The sequence below is a fragment of the Eptatretus burgeri genome, chromosome 2, assembly GCF_056783735.1.
Source record: "Eptatretus burgeri isolate ZD-2024b chromosome 2, Ebu_testis_v1, whole genome shotgun sequence".
Lineage (NCBI taxonomy): Eukaryota > Metazoa > Chordata > Myxini > Myxiniformes > Myxinidae > Eptatretus > Eptatretus burgeri.
The window spans coordinates 101,129,838-101,150,034 of NC_140962.1; the positions used below are offsets into that span (position 1 = coordinate 101,129,838).

The following is a 20,197-nucleotide window of genomic DNA, read 5'->3' on the forward strand; positions in this document are numbered from 1 at the left end:
AGGCATACCACCCAGTTTAATCCTGAATGTGGAGCTGATTTGGCAGCATTGAACCTGCATTCAGGATGCCTGGTGTTGGCTTAGTGGTTAGGGTGGCTGGCTTGGGATCATAGGGTAATGAGTTCTCACTACGTTTTCCACTGAATTAACACCAGGGGGTTGACTCAGCCTGTCATCCTTCCAAGGTTGGCGAAATGAGTACCAGTGTACTGGTCCCGGTGTATGCCCCGGTTAGAATTGGTGTACCAAATCCCTGTGTGTCGTAAGAGGCGACCAAGGTTGGCATCAGGAAGGGAATCCAGCCATAAAACATTGCCTCAAGAAGGGAACCATGATTGCATGGAGTCCACAAAAGCTAACCCCTGCTCAGCAGGGATAAAATGGCTGTAAAAAGGCTGAACCTGCCTTCAGGCAAACATCATGAGAGATAGCCAGAATCCTATCAAGACAGAATAAAGAAAAATACAAATTATGCATGCATCCTGATCTGGTTACCCTGCACAAGGGAAGCAAAAAGCAGTTGGTTCACTTTGTCTGTCTGCAAATGTCACTATGTTTTTTTGTCTGTCTGGCTGTCAAACAAACTTGAAAATCATTACTAACAGGAAACATGGTTGTTTACAACTTCATAAAAGACACAACCAACAGGCACGAATAACTAATGTAACTTGTTAAATAAGGTGGTATTAAAGACGCTGCATCAATGGCAGCAAACTTCCGAAAAATATTATTTTACAACCTTTAAAATCTTTATTTTATTTCAGTTGAATTGTATACTTGAACACGAGTTGCCTTTTTGGCACTTTAAAAATCCTTCCGTTTAGCAGTACTTGGACAAAATATTACGACATTTTTGGTCATCTTGACCAATCAAATTTGGTACTCGCAGACCCTGCCCATGTCCTTGCTTCTCAAGACTTTGTGGGGTAAGGTGTTCTGTGAACTCTCTAGTTACAAATTCCTGCCCTAAATGGACATACAGAAATGGACAAAAAAAATAGTTTGTCAATATAGTTGTTCGGTGAACAGGTGGTTGGTATATAGTGTACAACTGGAAAGTGTTATTGACACAACAAAGGTCTAATTGCTGCAGAAAGGAGTTCAGTTGGTGCTTTGGGTGAGTTTGGTGCTCTGCAAGTGTTTGGTGCTGTGGGTGCAGTTGCAAGTTCATTTGGTACAGTTAGATTGTTGGTGCAGTTGGAGTGGCTTGTACATGAAATGATAAAGAGGTTCATTTGGTGCAACGTGACCTGCAGGAGTTCATACATACAGAAATGGCCAACCGTCCTCAAACCATTCTGACAGTTCCTGAAGCAGAATGCATCATGCAGTCAATTCAACGCTTTCCTTTAATAGATATTGGCAGTCCAAGGTGAGATCACTTCCTGAGGTTGAAACAATTGCTTTAGGGTTAAATAAATGCTTGTTTTCCAACATTATTGAATTATTGATGGAAACACAACTATTAACTTTTTTTTGGTTTTTGCAGGTGGATGAGACAGCATGAATACATTGAGAAGCTCAATATGCAAGCTGCCCTCAATGCCTCAGTTAAAGAAGAGGAGTTTGTGAAAGAATTACTGATATCGTACAATGGAGTGAGTTTGGCGATTTATAAATGCTTTAGTCAGGGTTCATTAAAACCAACAGGATGGTGCAGAGGTAGCATAATTGCATTCAGCTGTTGAGTCTGGTTTCAATTCTCGACCTGATTATATTAGCTGTTGGATTGGCATTTCACAGGCAGTGCATTGTATAACAAATTGTGTCATCCTTGGATAGGTGTTCAGCTGAGTATCCCATCTGTTAGCATTCGTTGATGGATGTTAGATCCCCTTGTGTCTTTTGCAAAAAAGTAGGCGAATTATCGGCGGTACTCTGAACAAATTTCATTTTCCTGCCCAAGACCCCTTTGATCAAACATCAGGCCTGAACAGGCTGGTTCATAAAGGTCTTAGGTCAACAATGTTCCCCAGCTGATATCACAATAAGGTGGAAATAATTTGGGTCATTAATGTAGTCGTAGTAGTAGTAGTAGTAGTAGTAGTAGTAGTAGTAGTAGTCGTAGTAGTAGCAACAGTGATTGTAGTGCGGTTTTATTGGCAAGGCTTAATATCTATACTCTGATTTAATTATTTCCATGCCCAATTTTTCCAAAGACGATTCATCCCAAGATAGGTATGTGCATACAAATAAATTCTGGGTAAATGTTGAATCTAATTTTTGCTGTTTCTTTCATGTCGCCATTGATTCACAGCTCCCGATCCTTATCCACGATCTGCTCAGCACAGAACTCTGGAAGCACAAAATATTTCCCATTCTCTGCCGATTGCAGGACTTCAAACCAAAAGCCACTTTTCCTTTTTACATTGTGGTAAAACATGCATTGATATGGCATTTTATTTGCCTTTATCAAAATAATTGGAAGTCAGGCTGAAGACATTTCGGGTTTGTGAATGAGGGACATTCATCAATGGCAGAATTTTCAGATGGTTTACTCATTTTTGTTTTGGAATTTAGACAAAACGAGCAATAGCTTGTGCATTTATGATTCAGAAAGAAAAACAATGCAAGGTGTTTTATGAATTTTAATGGGTCAAACCACATATATTTATTACGCTTTATTAGCTTCGCTCATTACCGAAGGAACAGGAGAGGCATTTGCAATCGGTCTGTGTCAGTGAGTGTGTTAGTTTGTATCTATTGGAAACAGCTCCACTACGAGTCTTAGATCCTATTTAAAAAAATAACCCGATGAATAACAGAGTCGACCTGATTTTTATTTATTTATTCCATTTGCAGCCTGTGGCTGCTGGGTTGCATCATTCCTGGGAGGGTGGCGTGACCCCTAATGCATCGACCCCTGTTGGTTAGGGCAAGAATTGGAATTTGTTCAGGATTCTGGCAATCGCTCACTTACTCTTCGAGAAGAACACCGTAGGATATTTAACGTCCACCAGCCAATGCTAAAAACCAAGATTCCCGTTTAACGTCCATCTGTGAAACACCAGGATGACAGTTTATAGCTGGGTTGGGATTTAAACCCAGGCTAGACAGTTTGGAGGCGAGTGCACGTACTTCTAAGGGGGGAATCTAAGCCATCCTGCCAGCAACCAGCTGATGATTCAGGCAGTTGGAAAACCAGTCAACTGCTTACAAGTCAAGAAGGTTCTTAGTTTAGGTATACAATTATTTTGAGGTTTCCGATTAAAATAGAGGTTTAAAGTGATTAAAAATAGATTAAAAAGTGTCGGGTGTTGTGGAATTAGTATCATTTACAATATCCTTTAAATATTATTGTTATGTTTTTGGAATAACCATTACTGTTTAATGAAGTATTATTGCTGTGAGGAAGATTTATGGAAAAAAAAATGATGCGTCTGTATGTGGACATGTGTAAGAGAGAGGGAAAAAGGTGGGGGGGGGGGAGAGATAGGAAAGGTGGGAGGGGAGGAAAGGGCAGTGGGGGAGAGAGAGAGGAAGAGAGGGATATATATATATATATATATATATATATATATATATATATATATATATATATATATATATATATATATATATATATATATATATATATATATATATATATATATATATGAGCCCATGGTTTGTTAAATGCTCATTCTTGTTGGGTCTGTCACTTGGTTCCATCAACACATCTATTTCATTTAATTACTTGCTGCATGAAAGCTCATTCCATGTTTTATGTTGTAGATTATGCATGAAGGAACTATTGTGAATATGCTGCACACCACCTTCTTCCATAAGGTACGGTATTGTTGTTTTTTATGATTATTAAATTAAAAGCCTAGTTATGGAATTCGATCACTTTCACATTTTATCATAAGCATAAACTCATTTGCTTCAAAATGTTGTAGAACTTGGGCTGAATAGTTAATATTTAAAAGAATGGAAGCTGCAAAATCAGTAAAATTAGAGGCAATCGATTTATCATTTATGAATTGGTGTAGGGGAGGGGGTTTGACTTTTGCATACATGGTGCTCAGGGAGAAAAGGAGGGTTGGGCGGGGGAGGGGGGGGGTCAATTGCATATGTGCAAATCATGGAACTTGTCAAATTATAATGAACTTTTTCATTTAATCTGGACTTTTATTCCTTGGTTTTAAGTGTTTTTTTTATCACCAAAACGTTGAATCTGGTATCTGGGAAGCTATCACACGTTTATATTAAATCCCACTCTCCTATAAGGCTACTGATAATGGTATAGTATTTGTATTGGCCATATACTGTAAAACACGTGCAAAACAGTCAATAAGTTCTTCACCTCATTCACCATGTTTACTGTCTGTGAGGTTTGTGCCATTCAGATCATTGTGCCAATGCTTTATCGATATCCTCCTCTGTATAATCGGTTTTATTCTTACCATGAACCTATCATCTCAACATCTACAATCTTTATAAACAACTTGCACATTTCACACATTGGACTGGCGTCAAGCATGGTGCACACAGAAACTAAAACATCACTCTGTGGAGCACATACCTCTCCTCGGCTGAACAGTTTAGTTTTGTATCCCATTGATAGGCCAGAACGCATTCGGACCTTCACCAAAATCGAATCAGTTTGTCCTTGTCACCAAACCAAATCATCCACAACTTTTCGAAACATCATACTACACATCATTTTTGGTTTCATCTCTCAATTGTGAAGAATCATTTAAAGAATTTAAAAAATTCTCATATCCAGATCTGGATCCGAATCTTCACCAAAATTGAAACAATTCGTCCTTGCCACACACCCAACCTATCCACCAAGTTTTGTCCGAATCCGTCCATAACCTTTTGAGATATTAGACAGACATACAGGCAAACAAACAGACAAACAGGTGAAAACAACTTCCATCCACCTTAAGTGGCAGAAGTAAAAATAGGTTTGGGGTTGGAGGAGTGCGAGGTGGGTCAAACTTCCTGCCATATTTATGGATGTAATAAACAGATGTCTTTTTATAGCAAGAGTGCATCATTATTGGTCAGTCAATATAGGGGATTGTTCAAAAACAAATTCATCTTACAGGTTTTGCAACATGATATTTTGACAAAGTTAACCATTGCAGTATTTTCATGGTTACGGATAATTCAAGGAATACTGTGATAATACAAAACTGGAGGAAGTGAACTCAATAAGATAACTGTTATACAGTACTGTATTATATTGTAGACGAGCAACCCCATCGCCTCGGGCTCATTTTCTGTTGTGTTTGTAGTGCAATTTTTTTAATTTTGGAATTCTAAGAATGGGAAACAGGTACAGTGAGAGTATCGACGTCACTTGCCTGGAGACAATTCCAGTGCACCTTGCCTCGCACAGCCAATCGGTAGCGTCTCACGACTTGTCTCCAAGCCAAGTGAGGCATAGTTCATGTATGCTTTGTCTGGGCATCGATTGATGTGATTGATGAAAATGTTTTTGTCCAGATCAAATTTTTCTTGACCCCACACTGCCAAGGTCCTTGGTGATTAATATGGTACAATTTTCAACTTTGTGTGATCAGTTATTTGGGAAGAGATGCAAAATGGACGCACAGACAATGGATGTTTTTCTTCTTTTTTGTATCCAGAATCAAGGCTCATGGAAAGGGGGGGGGGACCAACAGCGGAGTTGAAGGACAAGATAGAGGGAGACTTGGACGAACAATGGGTTTGGAGAGGAATGGGGGGGGGCATGAGAGGACACATAGGGTGGACAATAGGGATACAGAAAGAAACTCTCAGGATTGAAAAACTGGAAATGTGGAAGGAGGAGGGCTTGAGGTGGGGTGAGGTTAATGAGGGTAGAAAATATCATGGTTTTGGATTGGGGAATATCTGAGATGGTGGTGAAGAGTTGTCTTAAAGACCTGGAGGGAAGAATGAGATTTAAGAGAATGTGGAAGTCGATTCCACAGGATCCTGAATATAAGTAGTTTCACCAGAAAGGGGTTGATGGTGGACTCTGTCTGCCCTGCAGAAACCTGGAGGTGGAGGGAGGGGGGGGGGACAAAGCTCAGGAGGAGCAGAGGGTGCAAAACCAGAAAGGAAGCGGGAGAAGACAAACACCACTGGCCTGTCCCCAATGAGAAAATGATCAGCCCATGTAATTAGCTTCAGCACGGAAGATTCCAATGATCCTGAAGGACTTGGTTACCACGACATCACGCTGAGCAAGGTGTGAGGCAGGAGAGCCAACCCACAGGGGAAAGCAGTTCTCCATAAAGCTGCGGATGAAGGGCTTGTAGGTTAATATGAGTTCAGGTGTGCCAAGGATCGAAGACTTTGTACAATGGACCATGCCCAGTCAGTGACTGGCTTTGCAGGCCAACTTTGAAATGTGGTTTGTCCAAGAAAGATCATGGCTGATAGTGAGACACGGAAGTTTGAGGGAATGAACTTCCTCAAGAGGATTGCTAAGAAAGTAGATGGGAGGGGTTGCCAGACAGTCCTTTCTGATATAGATAGTGAGAGTGTGGATTTGTCTGGGTTGAAAGGCATAATCCAAATGTTTGACAAACTTGTCATTTTGTCAATATCTGAAGAGAGGGAAGAGGCTTCAGCCTACCTGTGTGAAGGATGAGGGATGTCATGGCAGAGGGTGGAGTAATCAGCAAAGAGATAACGGAGATTTTCCAGTCAGAGAGATAATTGATAAATATCTGGATCAAGAACAGGACTGACCCCAGAACACTGCGTTGAGGCATTCCAACCTTGATAGGGAGAGGATATGAAAGGATTCTGTTGAGAGCCACACTTTGGCTAGGTGAAGAGTAGAGGAAGTCAGTAAGCCATTGTGGAATTGGCCTTGGATGCCATATGCAGAGTTTGGAGAATAAAGTAGGATGCCAGACTGTAATGATATGTCGAGAGAGACGGCCCTGTTCTCATGTCTGATATTTAGGACTTCCATTCCTTGATAGGTGAGTAGAAGCAACATGTCCAAGGTGGAGTGACATTGTCTGAATCCAAATTTATGACATGAGATGAAGCTATTGGAGAAAAGGAATGATTTCATAGAAACTGCGATGATGGATTACACGACCTTGCTGATGATTGGAAGGAAGCTGATAGGTCTATAGTTAAGGAGATCAGTTTTTGCACCTTTTGTGTAATACAGTGAGTTCCAAGCAGATATAAGATGACCTAGGGCAAATGATAGGATGAAAAGTGTAGCGAGAGGATGTGCAAGAGCAGCAGCGCAGGTTGTTGGGACATGTGAGCCGATACCGTCCAGTCCAGTGGCAGAGTCAGAGTTGAGGGTTGACGGAAACTTCTCTACATTCTCAGGTGCCAAAGCTACAGAGTTCAGGAGCAGTTGGGTACCACTCGGAAGCGTGGGTAAAGAGAGTGAGGGAATGGGGACACAGCATTTTGAAGCAAACACAGAAATGAGGCATTCAGCCTTCTCACGAATGGAGTCGGCTGTGGTGCCATTTGAAGAGAGGGAAGGGATGGAATGGGAGAATTCACCAGAGGCAGACTTATCAAGGAACCACCAGGTTTTAGTGGAGTTTGAAACTTCATTTTTGAGGTTGGACAGCTATAAATGTTTTCTGGCTCACCTGAGAGAGGAAATACACCTGCAGACTTTTTGGAATGCATGGAGATTGCTGTTGGTGAGATTTGCCTTCCAGGAAGAGAAGGCAAGTTGTTTCAGAGCAACTGCTTCACCACTGGATTTAGTCCACCATCAGCAGGAATAATGGTAGGATAATTAATATGAGATGGGATGAATTTGTACATGAGAGAGAGAAGGTTTTTGTGCAAGAATTCCCAGGCTGAATTAACATCGGGACAGTAGATATGGGAGACTTGTCCTGAAGAAAGATGGCTGCGTGCAGTCCCTGCTAATCTGCCTGATGGTACAACACACACACACACACACACACACACACACACACACACACACACACACACACACACACACACACACACACACACACACACACAAGATGTGGGAGCGGAGGAGAAATCATAGCCAAATGTACTCCAGTGGATGAGGTAAGAAAGTGTGTTATTGATGTAAAGGGCAACTCCACCACCAGGGTGGGGTTTAAAGCAATGAAATTGGAGGAGACAATAGCCAGGGAGAGACACGAAGGAGTCAGGGATGTCCTATGGGAAGAAGGATTCTATTAAAACATATAAATGTCCAGGCTGTCAGCAGCAGTCTGGATTGAGCTCTGTCAGGTTGGAGTGAAGGCCTTCGATGTTTGAGGTTCACACAGTGAGGGACAGGGAAGGAGGTGATGGGAGAGTAGGGGACAGGTGGGAGGCTTGGAGGGTGAGGGCCAGGGTGGGGGGGAGGGAGGAAGCTGGGAAGGTGTGGGCTGGGGGGAGGATAGGAGGGGACAAGATTAGGGTGTGATGGGAGGGGGGAGATAAGGGGGAAGCTGAGAATGGTGGGACAAGGGGCAAGCTGAAAGGGGAAGAACTAGGAAGAAGCCAAGAGAAGGCAGGACGAGGGGGAATCCGAGAGTGAAGCCGGTAGGGGGTAGGACGACAGGAAAGCTTTGGGAGGGTGGGTGAGGGGGGAGCTTTGAGAAGGTGGGTGAGGAGGAAGGTTGGAGAGGGTGGGGTAAGAGATGCAGAAAGGGGGGACATGCAGGAGAGGTGGGGTTGGAAGGATACAGGGTTGTAGGAGATGTGGGGGAAGATACTGACATGGAGGGATTTAACATTGTAAAAGAACAGAAGGCGATTTGATTATTGTGCACAGACAACCTCTGTAAACTGGACTTCTCAAGATACCCACATTTAACATTCTGAGATAAAGATCATGGGGTGGATGGAAGGAGTTGTTGTTGAAGGCATGGAGAAAGGTTGTGCTGTCAGAACGGGGGGATAGATGACAGACCAAGCACTTTGGTGAGAGACAGGTTTGCAAAATATGCCTTGTGATGAAGAAGAAGAAGAAGAATAGATCATGATGAAGAAAAACATGTGGCATTCTGATGCAGAGAAATAAGGGTATTGAAGCACTTTAATGTGTTTTCGAAAGCCTTTAAAAGAAGAAGGAAGAAATGCTTTCTTCAATGAGGATATTGAGAAAATAATGGAGGAAAAGAACAAATGTACAGGAAGTTCAGGTATAAGGCAGAATAAGATTGTGTCCGAGTGAGAGCTTGTTTGGTTTTTGAAGCAGAGGGAATGGGATAGTGTTGAAAAGGCAGAAGGTCCAAGACTTTTGGAAATAAAAAATAAAAAAGATAAACAGAACGACAAAACAACCTCAAAACAGAAACAATTAAACTCTGGCTATCCAAAAAGTTCAAGGCTGCACAAAAAAATAATATAATTAAACAAAAATTGACAACAAGATACGATATATCATGGAAAATTTTCAATGGAAATACAAACAGCAGACAGGGACGAAAATATAAAAGAAAATCACGACAGGTGCTGTTCGGAAAGCGACTGATTCAGGTGGAAGGAGCAGCTGTCAATCCGACCTACAAGTGGCCAAATCCTGAACCGGGAGTTCACTTTTATTATATCGATACTGCCCCAAATTATCTATATCAAGTCAAGTAATGCCTATTCAAATACCCCTTTTCTGTTGAATTAATACCAGGTGGGGTTGACTCTGCCTATCATCCTTCCTTGGTCGGCAAAATGAGTACCAGCTTGCTGGTATCCCTGTGTCGGAGTGGCGACCCGTCCAGGATTGTGTCCAATAGCCAAGGAGACTGCTTGGGCAGCACCAATGCTCTGCACAGAGTATGGTCCCAATAGATGAATGGAATACCTATTCCCCTTGCGTGTATTCATCTCCAATCACATGTTTGGTATACCCAATGTAAAATCCAACCTCACTCGTTTCCAGTCCTTTAACCCCTCTGCAAGTCACCAATGACAGTATCGTCCGGCTTCATTCAGCAAATATAGATATCAAACACATTTGTTAGAAAATAACTTATTCTTCACATCGAAGTGTTATGAATCCAACTTTTAGGAACAGAAAATAGATTCATATTAATTTCATTATTAAAAAACGAGTCGTGATAATTCCACTCTGCCATTTAAAAGGTTAAAGGTGGTTAATTTTTTGATGGAAACTGATTTGTATCTTCAATAGTTTCTTTTATTTTTGTGTTCTCAAGTGAAACTTAGTCTTGAATCAGATGCATGACGAAGACATTAGGAGAAATGAGTGTACTTTTCATGAATTAGGAGTGTCCACCTGTTGCTACGATGACGGATTTAATCAAAAGACAGCATGTACTTCACAAACATATTGCATGTCTATCTGCGAATCTCAACAAGGATGTAAAATGAAGTTAACCAGGAGGTAAATGGTTGTTGTTTGTGAGCTCCTTTTGTGTATATTTATACATTTTTCTATTGCTTCGAGAAGTATTATGATACAGTGTATAATTTTTGTTGCTCCTTCTGTGTCCGAAACTCGAAAGGTTTCCTGCTGTTGTAGAATAATAAACGTTACCATTGGAACCGCTGCATTAAGCTGCCATTCCAATTTCTTCTTCAATAAAAAGAGGGGCTTTTGAAACAGGCATTTTAAAAATCATTGAATAGACACTAAATTTTGTTCTCAGTAAATATATTATTAGCTTTCCAAACAAATGAATCGATCATTAGCTTTCCAATGGTACCATGTTTATTATTCTACGACAGCAACAACTCTTTAGAATGAAACATGACACATGGAGACGTCTCCTTTTAGTAATAGATTATGTGGACTTTAGGAGACGTTGGACAAATCAACACAAGAAGTGGGGATTTGAACTTGGCATTATACGAGTTAGGTGCTCAAATAGGAACACTTGCATATTTTCAGTACAATGCCTATTTTTTAAGTGTTTGCAATGGTCGCATCAAGAGGTTGAATGAATATTGTGTAAATTATTGATTGGAGGACAATTGCAGGATGTATGTGTTGCGGCTGAGGAGGTCATGTTGGATGTGATAGAATACTGCCATGGAAAGCTCACAAGGCTGATCGCTGGGGAACAGCTCAAAGAACCACAGACACCATCAACCTCTGCCAGAACCTGTGAAAACACACCAATGGAGGTTGGCTCTTGGCATCCATTGCCTTATCAATTAATTTGTGACTATGAATACTGCTTATAAATAAAACCCAAAAGTGAGCATTTTGTCATAGACAATTAAAATAATGATCAACAACTTTCACAAAAAATACCTATAATATAACTAATTCCATGTAAAAAAAAAAAAACCTTTGTAAAAGTTTCATTCAGATTAAAAAAAAATTCTCAACTTGGATTTAAAACAATCATAAATGTTACTTTGCAGCTTTGAAATGTTTCAAGAGAAAAAATATGTAGCTTAGAAATGAAATGTTTTAACAATATTTTACAAGAGTCTGCCCTGTTATTTGTGAAGATGCATTTATTGTCTGCTGCTCCTAAATTATTTTTTCTTCACTTATTGAAAGAACAAAGAACTTAAACACTCTGAATCTCTTGTTTTGGGTGATCTAGTTGGAGTTGAGGAAACAAAGTGATGAGATAGACTTCTACATTGCCATGGGAACGATCGCCATCATTCACTGCATTACTAACCACTTGGACAGGTAACGAAAATTGGGAGGCAACAACGAGACACTCACTGATAAAGAGATGACAGCATTTGTGAAAGCAGTCACTGTAAAATGAGAACCATTAATAATTTGGGGAATAGATCAGAGTAGAACCGAGTGTGGATGGAAAATTTCACCTTCAAATGATGCAAACATCTAAAAATGGTGAAAATCCCAGGAGCACAACCAACTCTAGATTTTATCCAAGAACAGAGTTCAACATTTTGATCATACAGTGGCCTTCAACATGGACTAAGTAGGACACTTGCCAAGCCTTAATATACCCCTCAAAGAGAAGCAGGACTCTTTCCACCCTGCTCCTTACTTCCCACCCCAACAACATTTCGATGTGTTTGTGTGTGCAGTCTGCCATTATCTGTGAGCACTCACCTTCTGAATACTCATAACATCCCAATCATACTGGTGCAGCTTCTGGAGCAACGCCCTTGGAGCAGAATTCTTAAATCTGGTGAGAAATCTCATTTTCAAAAGCCCGTCATTTTTACTGGTTTGGTTCCACTCAATCTATGGCCAAAATTAATGGTATGCCACATACTGTGCCAATTTTACCACTGAAAACTGCAACTTCTCATTTCCTAGGTGTCATGGAGGACTACATTGAAGGGAGTTGGAAAACAGTTCCACCCTCTGACTGTCAGAGAGTCAATAAAATTGCTGGCCAGGTCTGGCTATCACTCATAAACCTCCTGCTGCCAGCTGACTTGCAAAGGAAATATAACTTCAGTGGGTACAACAAGCGACAACTTCTGAAGGTGCTTCACATTGGGAGAAAGGGTAGAGTAAGGATAGTATAAAAATATAATTTGACAAAAAAGAAGAATAAGAAATTTCATGAGTACAACAGTACAAATATAAATTAAATACCAGATACACTTGTGCTAAATGTATTGTTACGTGGAAAAGGGAGAGGGGGGACTATAGCGAGATTGTTGTAAGAATAGCATGGCCTGTGTATTTCAAGTAGGTTAGAAGATTTCCATGTATCAGGTACCTGTAAGAGTTAGTTGTCTTGTTACATGTGACACTGAGGACGCAGCATATGTAATTTATAGACAGTATAGCAAGGAGAACATTGTGTGCATAAAAACCTCTCGTTGGTGGGCAGAGGCAGGTGAGGACTTGCAGCCACAAAAAGGCACAACGGAGCGCTTAGCACTTCAAGGGATTGATCTTGAACTGTTGAGCCCGTGTGTGCAAGCCACATCAGTGAGATTCACTGTCAGGGCCGGAAGAGGGGATAGACTTTTTGGGGGCACCCCATGGAAAGGGCCAGAGGATGTAACTTCCCACAAGCAACGGGCAGCCAATAATGGGACATACCTCAAGCTAAGGCAGTCTCAGAGTATGTAGTTTGAGAACTTACGGCCGTTCGCAGGATGAAAGATCCCAGCGCAGACAGCCCATGTCAACTGTGGTAGATCTCAATAATTAAATTGTCCACTCAGGCAAAGTACATCGAAAGAGAATCTTTAATTTCACATACGTGGAGGGGAGAACACTAATGGCAAAGCATTCAATGATCTCCACTAATAAGAAGCCTGAAGCAATCCCTCTTATACTCATTTGACATCCAAAAAATGGGAGGGTGAGACATTTGGCATTTCAACTACGGGATGGGCTGATAAGCACAAGGTGAACGTTTGCAGTGTTAACAACCAGGTCAGCCTAAAAGAAAGGATGATAAGCATGTGTCGGAAAGGCAGAGAGAAGGTGGAGGGAAACATGAGGTCATCACTTTGAGCATGCATTCTCAAAACACCTAATCTGTTTCTATGCAGCGAGTAAGACCTTTTCCATCTTAAGATACTGTGTTCAATTATAATTGAGAATAAGTGAATATAATTGTTTTTCTTCCACATAACGAAGGCTGTCTGACGTGATAGTATGTTAACAAAACAAATGTGAACTCAAAACTTCCATCAAGTTTTCCTCTGATCTTATATTGAAATGTGGAGAGATTTGTGCAACCACATTTCATGGTGCTGTTTCACTACTATGGATTATGAAGAAGAAGACTGTGTCTAGCTGGGCTGTGTTGTTTCATTGCAAAGGATTATGTTCCTAAGAGTGACGAGACAAATACCATTAACCACAGACAACTCGGCTTTCTTCCTATCATAGTCAAAGTAATGGAGCCTATTATAATTTCAGACCTCTAGTGATATATTTTTGCTCACCTGGAACGTAGTTCAGGGGATCTTATGGGATGGCACGGCATCTGTCCGTCAGTCTTTCCGTCCATCCACAAATATTTGCAACAACTTCTTTGAAACTACACATACAATTTCAATGAAACTTTACCATAACGTTCATCACCATGGATGTACCAAAGTTTGTTCATGGCATCAAAAAAAAAACCTAATAATAATAAAAATAAAAGTAAAAATCGGGCCCAAAGGTGATTTATAGGGGTTGCCCCCCAAAATAGGTATTTGCTTTCTTCTCAGAAATGACACACAATTTCGATGAAACTTGACTACAACCTTCATCACCCATAATGTACCAAAGTTTGTTCATGACATGAAATAAATAAATAAATAAATAAATAAATAAATAAATCAGGGCCATAACTTTGGTTCATTTTTCTGATTCCATCCCACGTTGACTTCCTCTTCAGTATCATTGTTCTACCAGGTGAGTGCCCAAAGGTATTGCCCCTTTTTTATAAGCCATGTGGAGGTGTGGCATAGCCTTTGTGCAGCTCCCTCTGTTCTGGTAACGGTGCTGAGGTTACCACGATTCCACTCCCACAATTGCTGTCAAGGCCGGCAGAGCTTTGCCTTCCGATTGGCCTGTTCTGTCTTCAGGCGAAGCCCATTGGCTATGCCCAGTTCCCGCAGCACTGGTGTTGACCAAGATAGGCATGGTAGTTGAGGCCAATGCTGGAACTCCCTCCCCCCACTCCCCCACCACCGCTTCACAGGTCCATGGTACTTTATGTTCTTCCGTGGATCACTGGCTTTGGATGTGGTTTCCGTGGATGTGGTATTTGTCTGTTGACTTTGGAATGGAGCGTGTTTATGTCTGCACTGCAGAGGTGTGGAGAGAGAGAAGGAGAAAGAGAAAAATAAGTCACAATGAGGTTCAATTCTTACAAAAACACAATACCTATTCCCTTTCCACTAATATGGAGGAGAGTCAATTTTAGGTAGTCAGTATACTACGGAGATAACTACACTAAGGGTTTCTCTATGTGTCTTGTATGTGCGTCCCCGGGGTCTTCGAAAACCGTCGCAATATTCGCTCCATGTTTTGCAAGGTTTTTACTGTCCAGTTTGCTGAAGGTGCAGAGTACAGGTAATTTGCTGATACAGGCTGTCATCACATGCATTCAACCCCTTTCACACTGACACACAAACACAAATTATTCTCATGCATCCATGAAAATTCCTGCATCGAGCTCATTAAAAGTCCTGATTTTGTGCATCGGGAACCAGCCCCGAGGCCGAGCATATCATCAGAATCATTAATAAATCATCATGTACTTGGTGTATCAAGGTAAAGACGATTCGTGATGGGCCTAGTGAAATGTCAATCAGTGAACAGCGAACGTGATAATTTGTTGATTTACCATATTTTTTATGTTGACATATTACTGATGCTGTTGTACCTCGAAATCAGGACAGAAGTTCAGGTTCATTAATGTTATGATAAGATCATTGTTGGTGTGGACGTGGACTTTAGAAGATGAAATTGTTGATCTCCGATTGATGTTTGGACTTCAAAGCTGAGATTGTTTTAATTGTTTGCATACTACAGGAGTGCTGCCGAGAGAACGATATTTTTGGCAAATGTGAGATGTGGTTGACCACTTTCGTAACTCATGCCATGAAAGCCTGTTGCAAGTGATAAAGCGACATACAGTTGTCGATGGGGAAATCACAGGTTTTTTTGTTTTTGGTTTTTACAGGTGAAGGTCAACTCTTTGTGGTGTTCGTCCTTGGGCCTTATTTATTGACATTGCAAATGCTGGTGGAATTGGGAATCGACGACGATGTAGCTGAAATGAGATAGTCTTAATTTTTGGAATCTGCTTAGAGATGATGTAACTACACACCAAAGGATGTCAAAATTAACTTGATAAATGAATGGACGATTTAAAAAAAAAATTTGTATACCTTGTCGAGGCTCGTATGAGAGCTAACATGCAATGCATAGCAAGGGGGACATGAGACGAGAGGGGCAGGAGGGGGAAGGACAAAACAGTGGGGAACAGAGACATTAGATCTGTGGAAGGGAGAAGGATGGGGCGGGGAACACGGGGTAAACAAGATGGACATTACAGGGACTTTCAGGAAGATATGCTGGATGTACCGTTGAAAGTGATTCGGCTTTTGTGTTTTGTTCCATCAGAATATTTGACAAAGGTCAGCACTCAGGCAGTTATCCTCATCTATGAGAGAGGTGTGTGCACGTGTGTATGTCGCCATTTTCTCAAACATGGCCAGACAGATCTTCATCAAACTTTTAGAGAGGTTCCAGTGAGTGTAGGGAGTGTTTTCGGCAAAAAAACCCCAAAATTTGAAATATAAAAAAAGTTGGATTTTATTATTATTTTAATCCCTCCATAATTCCTCGGCCTTTATAGCTATGTGAAAGGTAATATTAAATGATGCCCGACCCCATTCCTTAGTGCGTGTCAGGAAGTGTTTTAGGCCCCCTCAATTTTTAAAAAAAAAAGCAAAACAAAATTTGATTTCTTCAAAATGCCAACAGGATAAGAACAGCACTGGGCAATGCCAGGTACTGCTGCTAGTAGTAAATAATTTGTTTCCATGCCAAAAAATGGACAATGATGTAACAAGATGGCACATAGCAGGATCAGTGCATTTTTTTTTAAAAGAAGGCGAAGAGGAAGAAGAAGATAGAAAGTCGGGTTCCTAATCAATACTAATAAAAGGCAGTGTGTGTGTGCGTGTGTGCGTGTGCGTGTGCGTGTGCGTGTGCGTGTGCGTGTGCGTGTGCGTGTGCGTGTGCGTGTGCGTGTGGTTGATTGGTATTTACACATGTGGGTTTCAGAATGTGGAATGGAGTCCTCCCAGGGCAGGCTCAAAGCATCCACCTTCATTTCGGTAAGTGGTCACTATTCATGGACCAAGCTGTGAAGTTTTCTGTTCTCATAGTTTTGTACCGAGGACTCTCTTCAAGATCGCTGCTGAGCCCCGGATAGCTTTCAACTGTGGTTTGTTTGTAATAATATTCCAAGGGATGGTTCTACGCTCACCTGTAAAGTAGTTCCGGGGAGCTTATGGGATGGCGCGTCGTCCGTCCGTCCATTCATCCACAAATACTTGTAACTTCTCAGAAACTACACATATGATTTCAATGAAATTTGACCACAACCTTCATCACCCGTGATGGCATAAAAAATGCAAAAAGAAACGTGGTCTGAAGGGGTCTTCAGAGGGAGTTACGGGGGGTGGGCGGGGGGGAGTGGGTTACCTCCCCAAAGAGGTATTTGCTTTCTTCTCAAATGATACACACAATTCCGATGAAACTTCATGACAACCTTCATCACCCATGACGTACCAAAGTTTCTTCATCACATTAGAAAAATCTACTCAGGGGATTTAACGGGGGTTGCCCCCCAAAATATGTATTTGCTTTCTTCTCCAAAAGTACACATACAATTGTGAAGAAACTTGACCAGCATCTTCACCACCCATGATGTACTAAAGTTTGTTCACGACATTAAAAAAAATTGGCGTCTCGGAGGGTCTATAGGGAGAGGGGGTTTGCCCCCCAAAATATGCATTTTCTTTCTTCTCAGAAACTACATGCAATTCCGATGAAACTTGACCACCATCTTCACCACACATGATGTACCAAAGTACATTCACGACATTAAAATAAATTCGGGTCATAGGGGTTCTATTGTTGCGGGGCCGGGTATCGGCTGCGAGCACGACCGCCAGGTGGAGCAGTAGAGTCGGCTCCGCCGATCACCTGGAATTTAGATCGTATCTTTTCGGAAAACTCCGAAAAGTACGGGTCCCTTATCGGACCGTGAAGCATCAATATTTCTACCACGTGGTACAGGGTTATTTACCAATTTTAAAAATACCCAGAGATCCACGTGGCGATTTACCGAGTCTCCACACCCTCGACAGCACCCGTTCGGAACGAGACGCTAGCGTACTCGAACCATGTGAGACCCGAGTGGTTGGCCACAGAGATCCGTCGGTCCAAATGTCCCCTTACGGCGGCACAACGGCCTTGCTAATTTTCCAACATGCAGCGCTCTAAGCCAATGGAGGAAAGGACACGAACGAGCTGATACATTTCACAAATGGGGATATTTATTAAACAATAGGGAAATGAGGGGAGCACGTAAGGGCAGAGTTATCCGAATATTGATAAGCACGTATGTACAGCAAGGCACTTAACAATTCAATACTTACTATACTGACGCCACACACACACACACACACACACACACACACACACACACATACACACACACACACACACACACACACACACACACACACACACACACACACACACACACACACACACACACACACACACAATCAGACCAAAAGTGGTCTTCATTAAGGCCTCCAGCTCGGATGGAGAGGCGAACTGAAGACCAGAACCTGCCTCGGACCTGTCCACCTCGTGTGGTCTTCGAACTGATTCGAACCGGGCACCAGCGAGAGGCAAGCTGAATCCAGACACCGGCGAGCCGCGATCAGCCTCCCGAGCTCTGACGGATCCTCTCGCGCTCCAGAACACGCGCTGGTGAAGACGAGGCGCAATCCTTCACAATCCGCTGAGTCGATTCAACCGAAAAACCACCAACCACCAACCACCTTCCATGCTCTCCGAACAACCACCAACCAAGAACAAAAACCCAGAAGAGCCAAGAACCAAGAACCCAGAAGAGCCCACTTCTGTCTCTCCGTTCCCTTATTATCCCTCTCGAGCGCGCCTCGCCTCCGGCGTGACTCGTTCGCCGTCGGTGGGGGCTGTCGCATCCCATTTCTTGGAGTGCCCAAGCAAGCCGATTCATGTCCATATTAGGGAATGGAATTCAGTTCGCTCATCATTGGGTGGGGGCTGTCGCATTCCATTTCTTTGGGCGTAGCCAAGCGATTCAATTAGTGTCCATATTAGGGAATGGAATTCAGTTCGCGAATGCATTATGAACACACCCGCATTTCAGCAAGCGCACGGAGAATGCCGGGAGCAGAGGATTTTCGTTGGTGTTGTAGAATAAAAAAAAAGGAAGGAAAACCTGACTATCTATCTATAATTCCAGGTGTGAGAGAGTGAGAGAGTGAGAGAGTGAGAGAGTGAGAGAGTGAGAGAGTGAGAGAGTGAGAGAGTGAGAGAGTGAGAGAGTGAGAGAGTGAGAGAGTGAGAGAGTGAGAGAGTGAGAGAGTGAGAGAGAGTGAGAGAGAGTGTGAGAGAGAGAGAGTGTGAGAGAGAGAGTGTGAGAGAGAGAGTGAGAGAGAGAGCGTGAGAGAGAGAGCGTGAGAGAGAGAGAGCGTGAGAGAGAGAGAGAGTGTGAGAGAGAGAGAGAGAGAGAGAGAGAGAGAGAGGAGAGAGAGAGAGAGACCGCTGTTTCTCGACAACCACTGATCCGATCTCATTGAAACTTGCCAGCTATATTGCTGGGGAACTGAGGATGTGCCTTTTCAAGGTTTGATATTAATCGGACAAGTCCTTCGCAAGTTCTGGCCATTTATTTACCAACCAATGACATGACATGTTGCTGCGGCCATTTATTTACCAACCAATAACATGACACGTTGCTGCATAGGCATAGCTGCATCGGCTGGTGCGCGGCCGGCCGACGATGACGTCACGGGCCGTGCCGGTTACATGGCAGCGAATGTCATAGCAAGCAAAGGCAGGGAGGTAAACTTGATTTTAATCTATCTACTAGCATAACCCGTGCTCTGCGCGACATGTTGGGGTGGGTGTGTTCGAGAAAGGAACTGATGCAGAGTATCAGTAGTAATTTTACTTAAATGCAGTCAGTGTAATAAGATTTCACTGTTTCAGAACCATTTTATTTACTCTTTTGTACCATGCACCTCATATGGTCTTTGAGATAATGTAAGCTGAATATCACGTTACTCGAGCTCAGAACAAAGTCGAATATAGTGTGACACGAAACCACAGACTCAGAAATAATATGTAAGATAATTCCAGCAGTGTGTGTGTGTGTGTGTGTGTGTGTGTGTGTGTGTGTGTGTGTGTGTGTGTGTGTGTGTGTGTGTGTGTGTGTGTGTGTGTGTGTGTCTGTGACTGCTGTTTCTCGACAACCACTGGTCCGATCTCATCGAAACTTGCCAGCTATATTGCTGGGCACCTGAGGATGTGCCTTTTCAAAGTTTGATATTAATCGGACAAGTCCTTCCCAAGTTATGGCCATTTATTTTCCAACCAATGACATGACACGTTGCTGCGGCCATTTATTTACCAACCAATGACGTGACACGTTGCTGCGTCGGCGTGGCTGCGTAGGCTGGTGCACGGTCGGCCGATGATGACGTCACGGGCCGTGCCGGTTACATGGCAGCGAATGTCATGGCAAGCAAAGACAGGGAGGTAAACTTTATTTTAATTTGGATTTTAATTAACTCTGTGTGTGGAAGTGTGGTTGTCGCG

General features: G+C 42.3%; 1 protein-coding gene across 1 annotated transcript in view; it reads left to right on the forward strand.

Moving 5' to 3' along the window:
• The first annotated feature begins 1,235 nt into the window (after positions 1-1,235).
• Positions 1,236-20,197, forward strand: part of ZMYND10 (zinc finger MYND-type containing 10) — a 38,038-nt gene continuing 19,076 nt past the window's right edge. The window contains exons 1-8 of the mRNA XM_085870488.1: positions 1,236-1,372; positions 1,490-1,598; positions 2,258-2,374; positions 3,715-3,768; positions 10,879-11,025; positions 11,457-11,548; positions 11,920-12,023; positions 12,155-12,327. Of these exons, the coding sequence (XP_085726614.1) occupies positions 1,275-1,372; positions 1,490-1,598; positions 2,258-2,374; positions 3,715-3,768; positions 10,879-11,025; positions 11,457-11,548; positions 11,920-12,023; positions 12,155-12,327 (894 nt within the window). The 5' untranslated portion in view covers positions 1,236-1,274. The remainder of the gene's footprint in view (positions 1,373-1,489; positions 1,599-2,257; positions 2,375-3,714; positions 3,769-10,878; positions 11,026-11,456; positions 11,549-11,919; positions 12,024-12,154; positions 12,328-20,197) is intronic.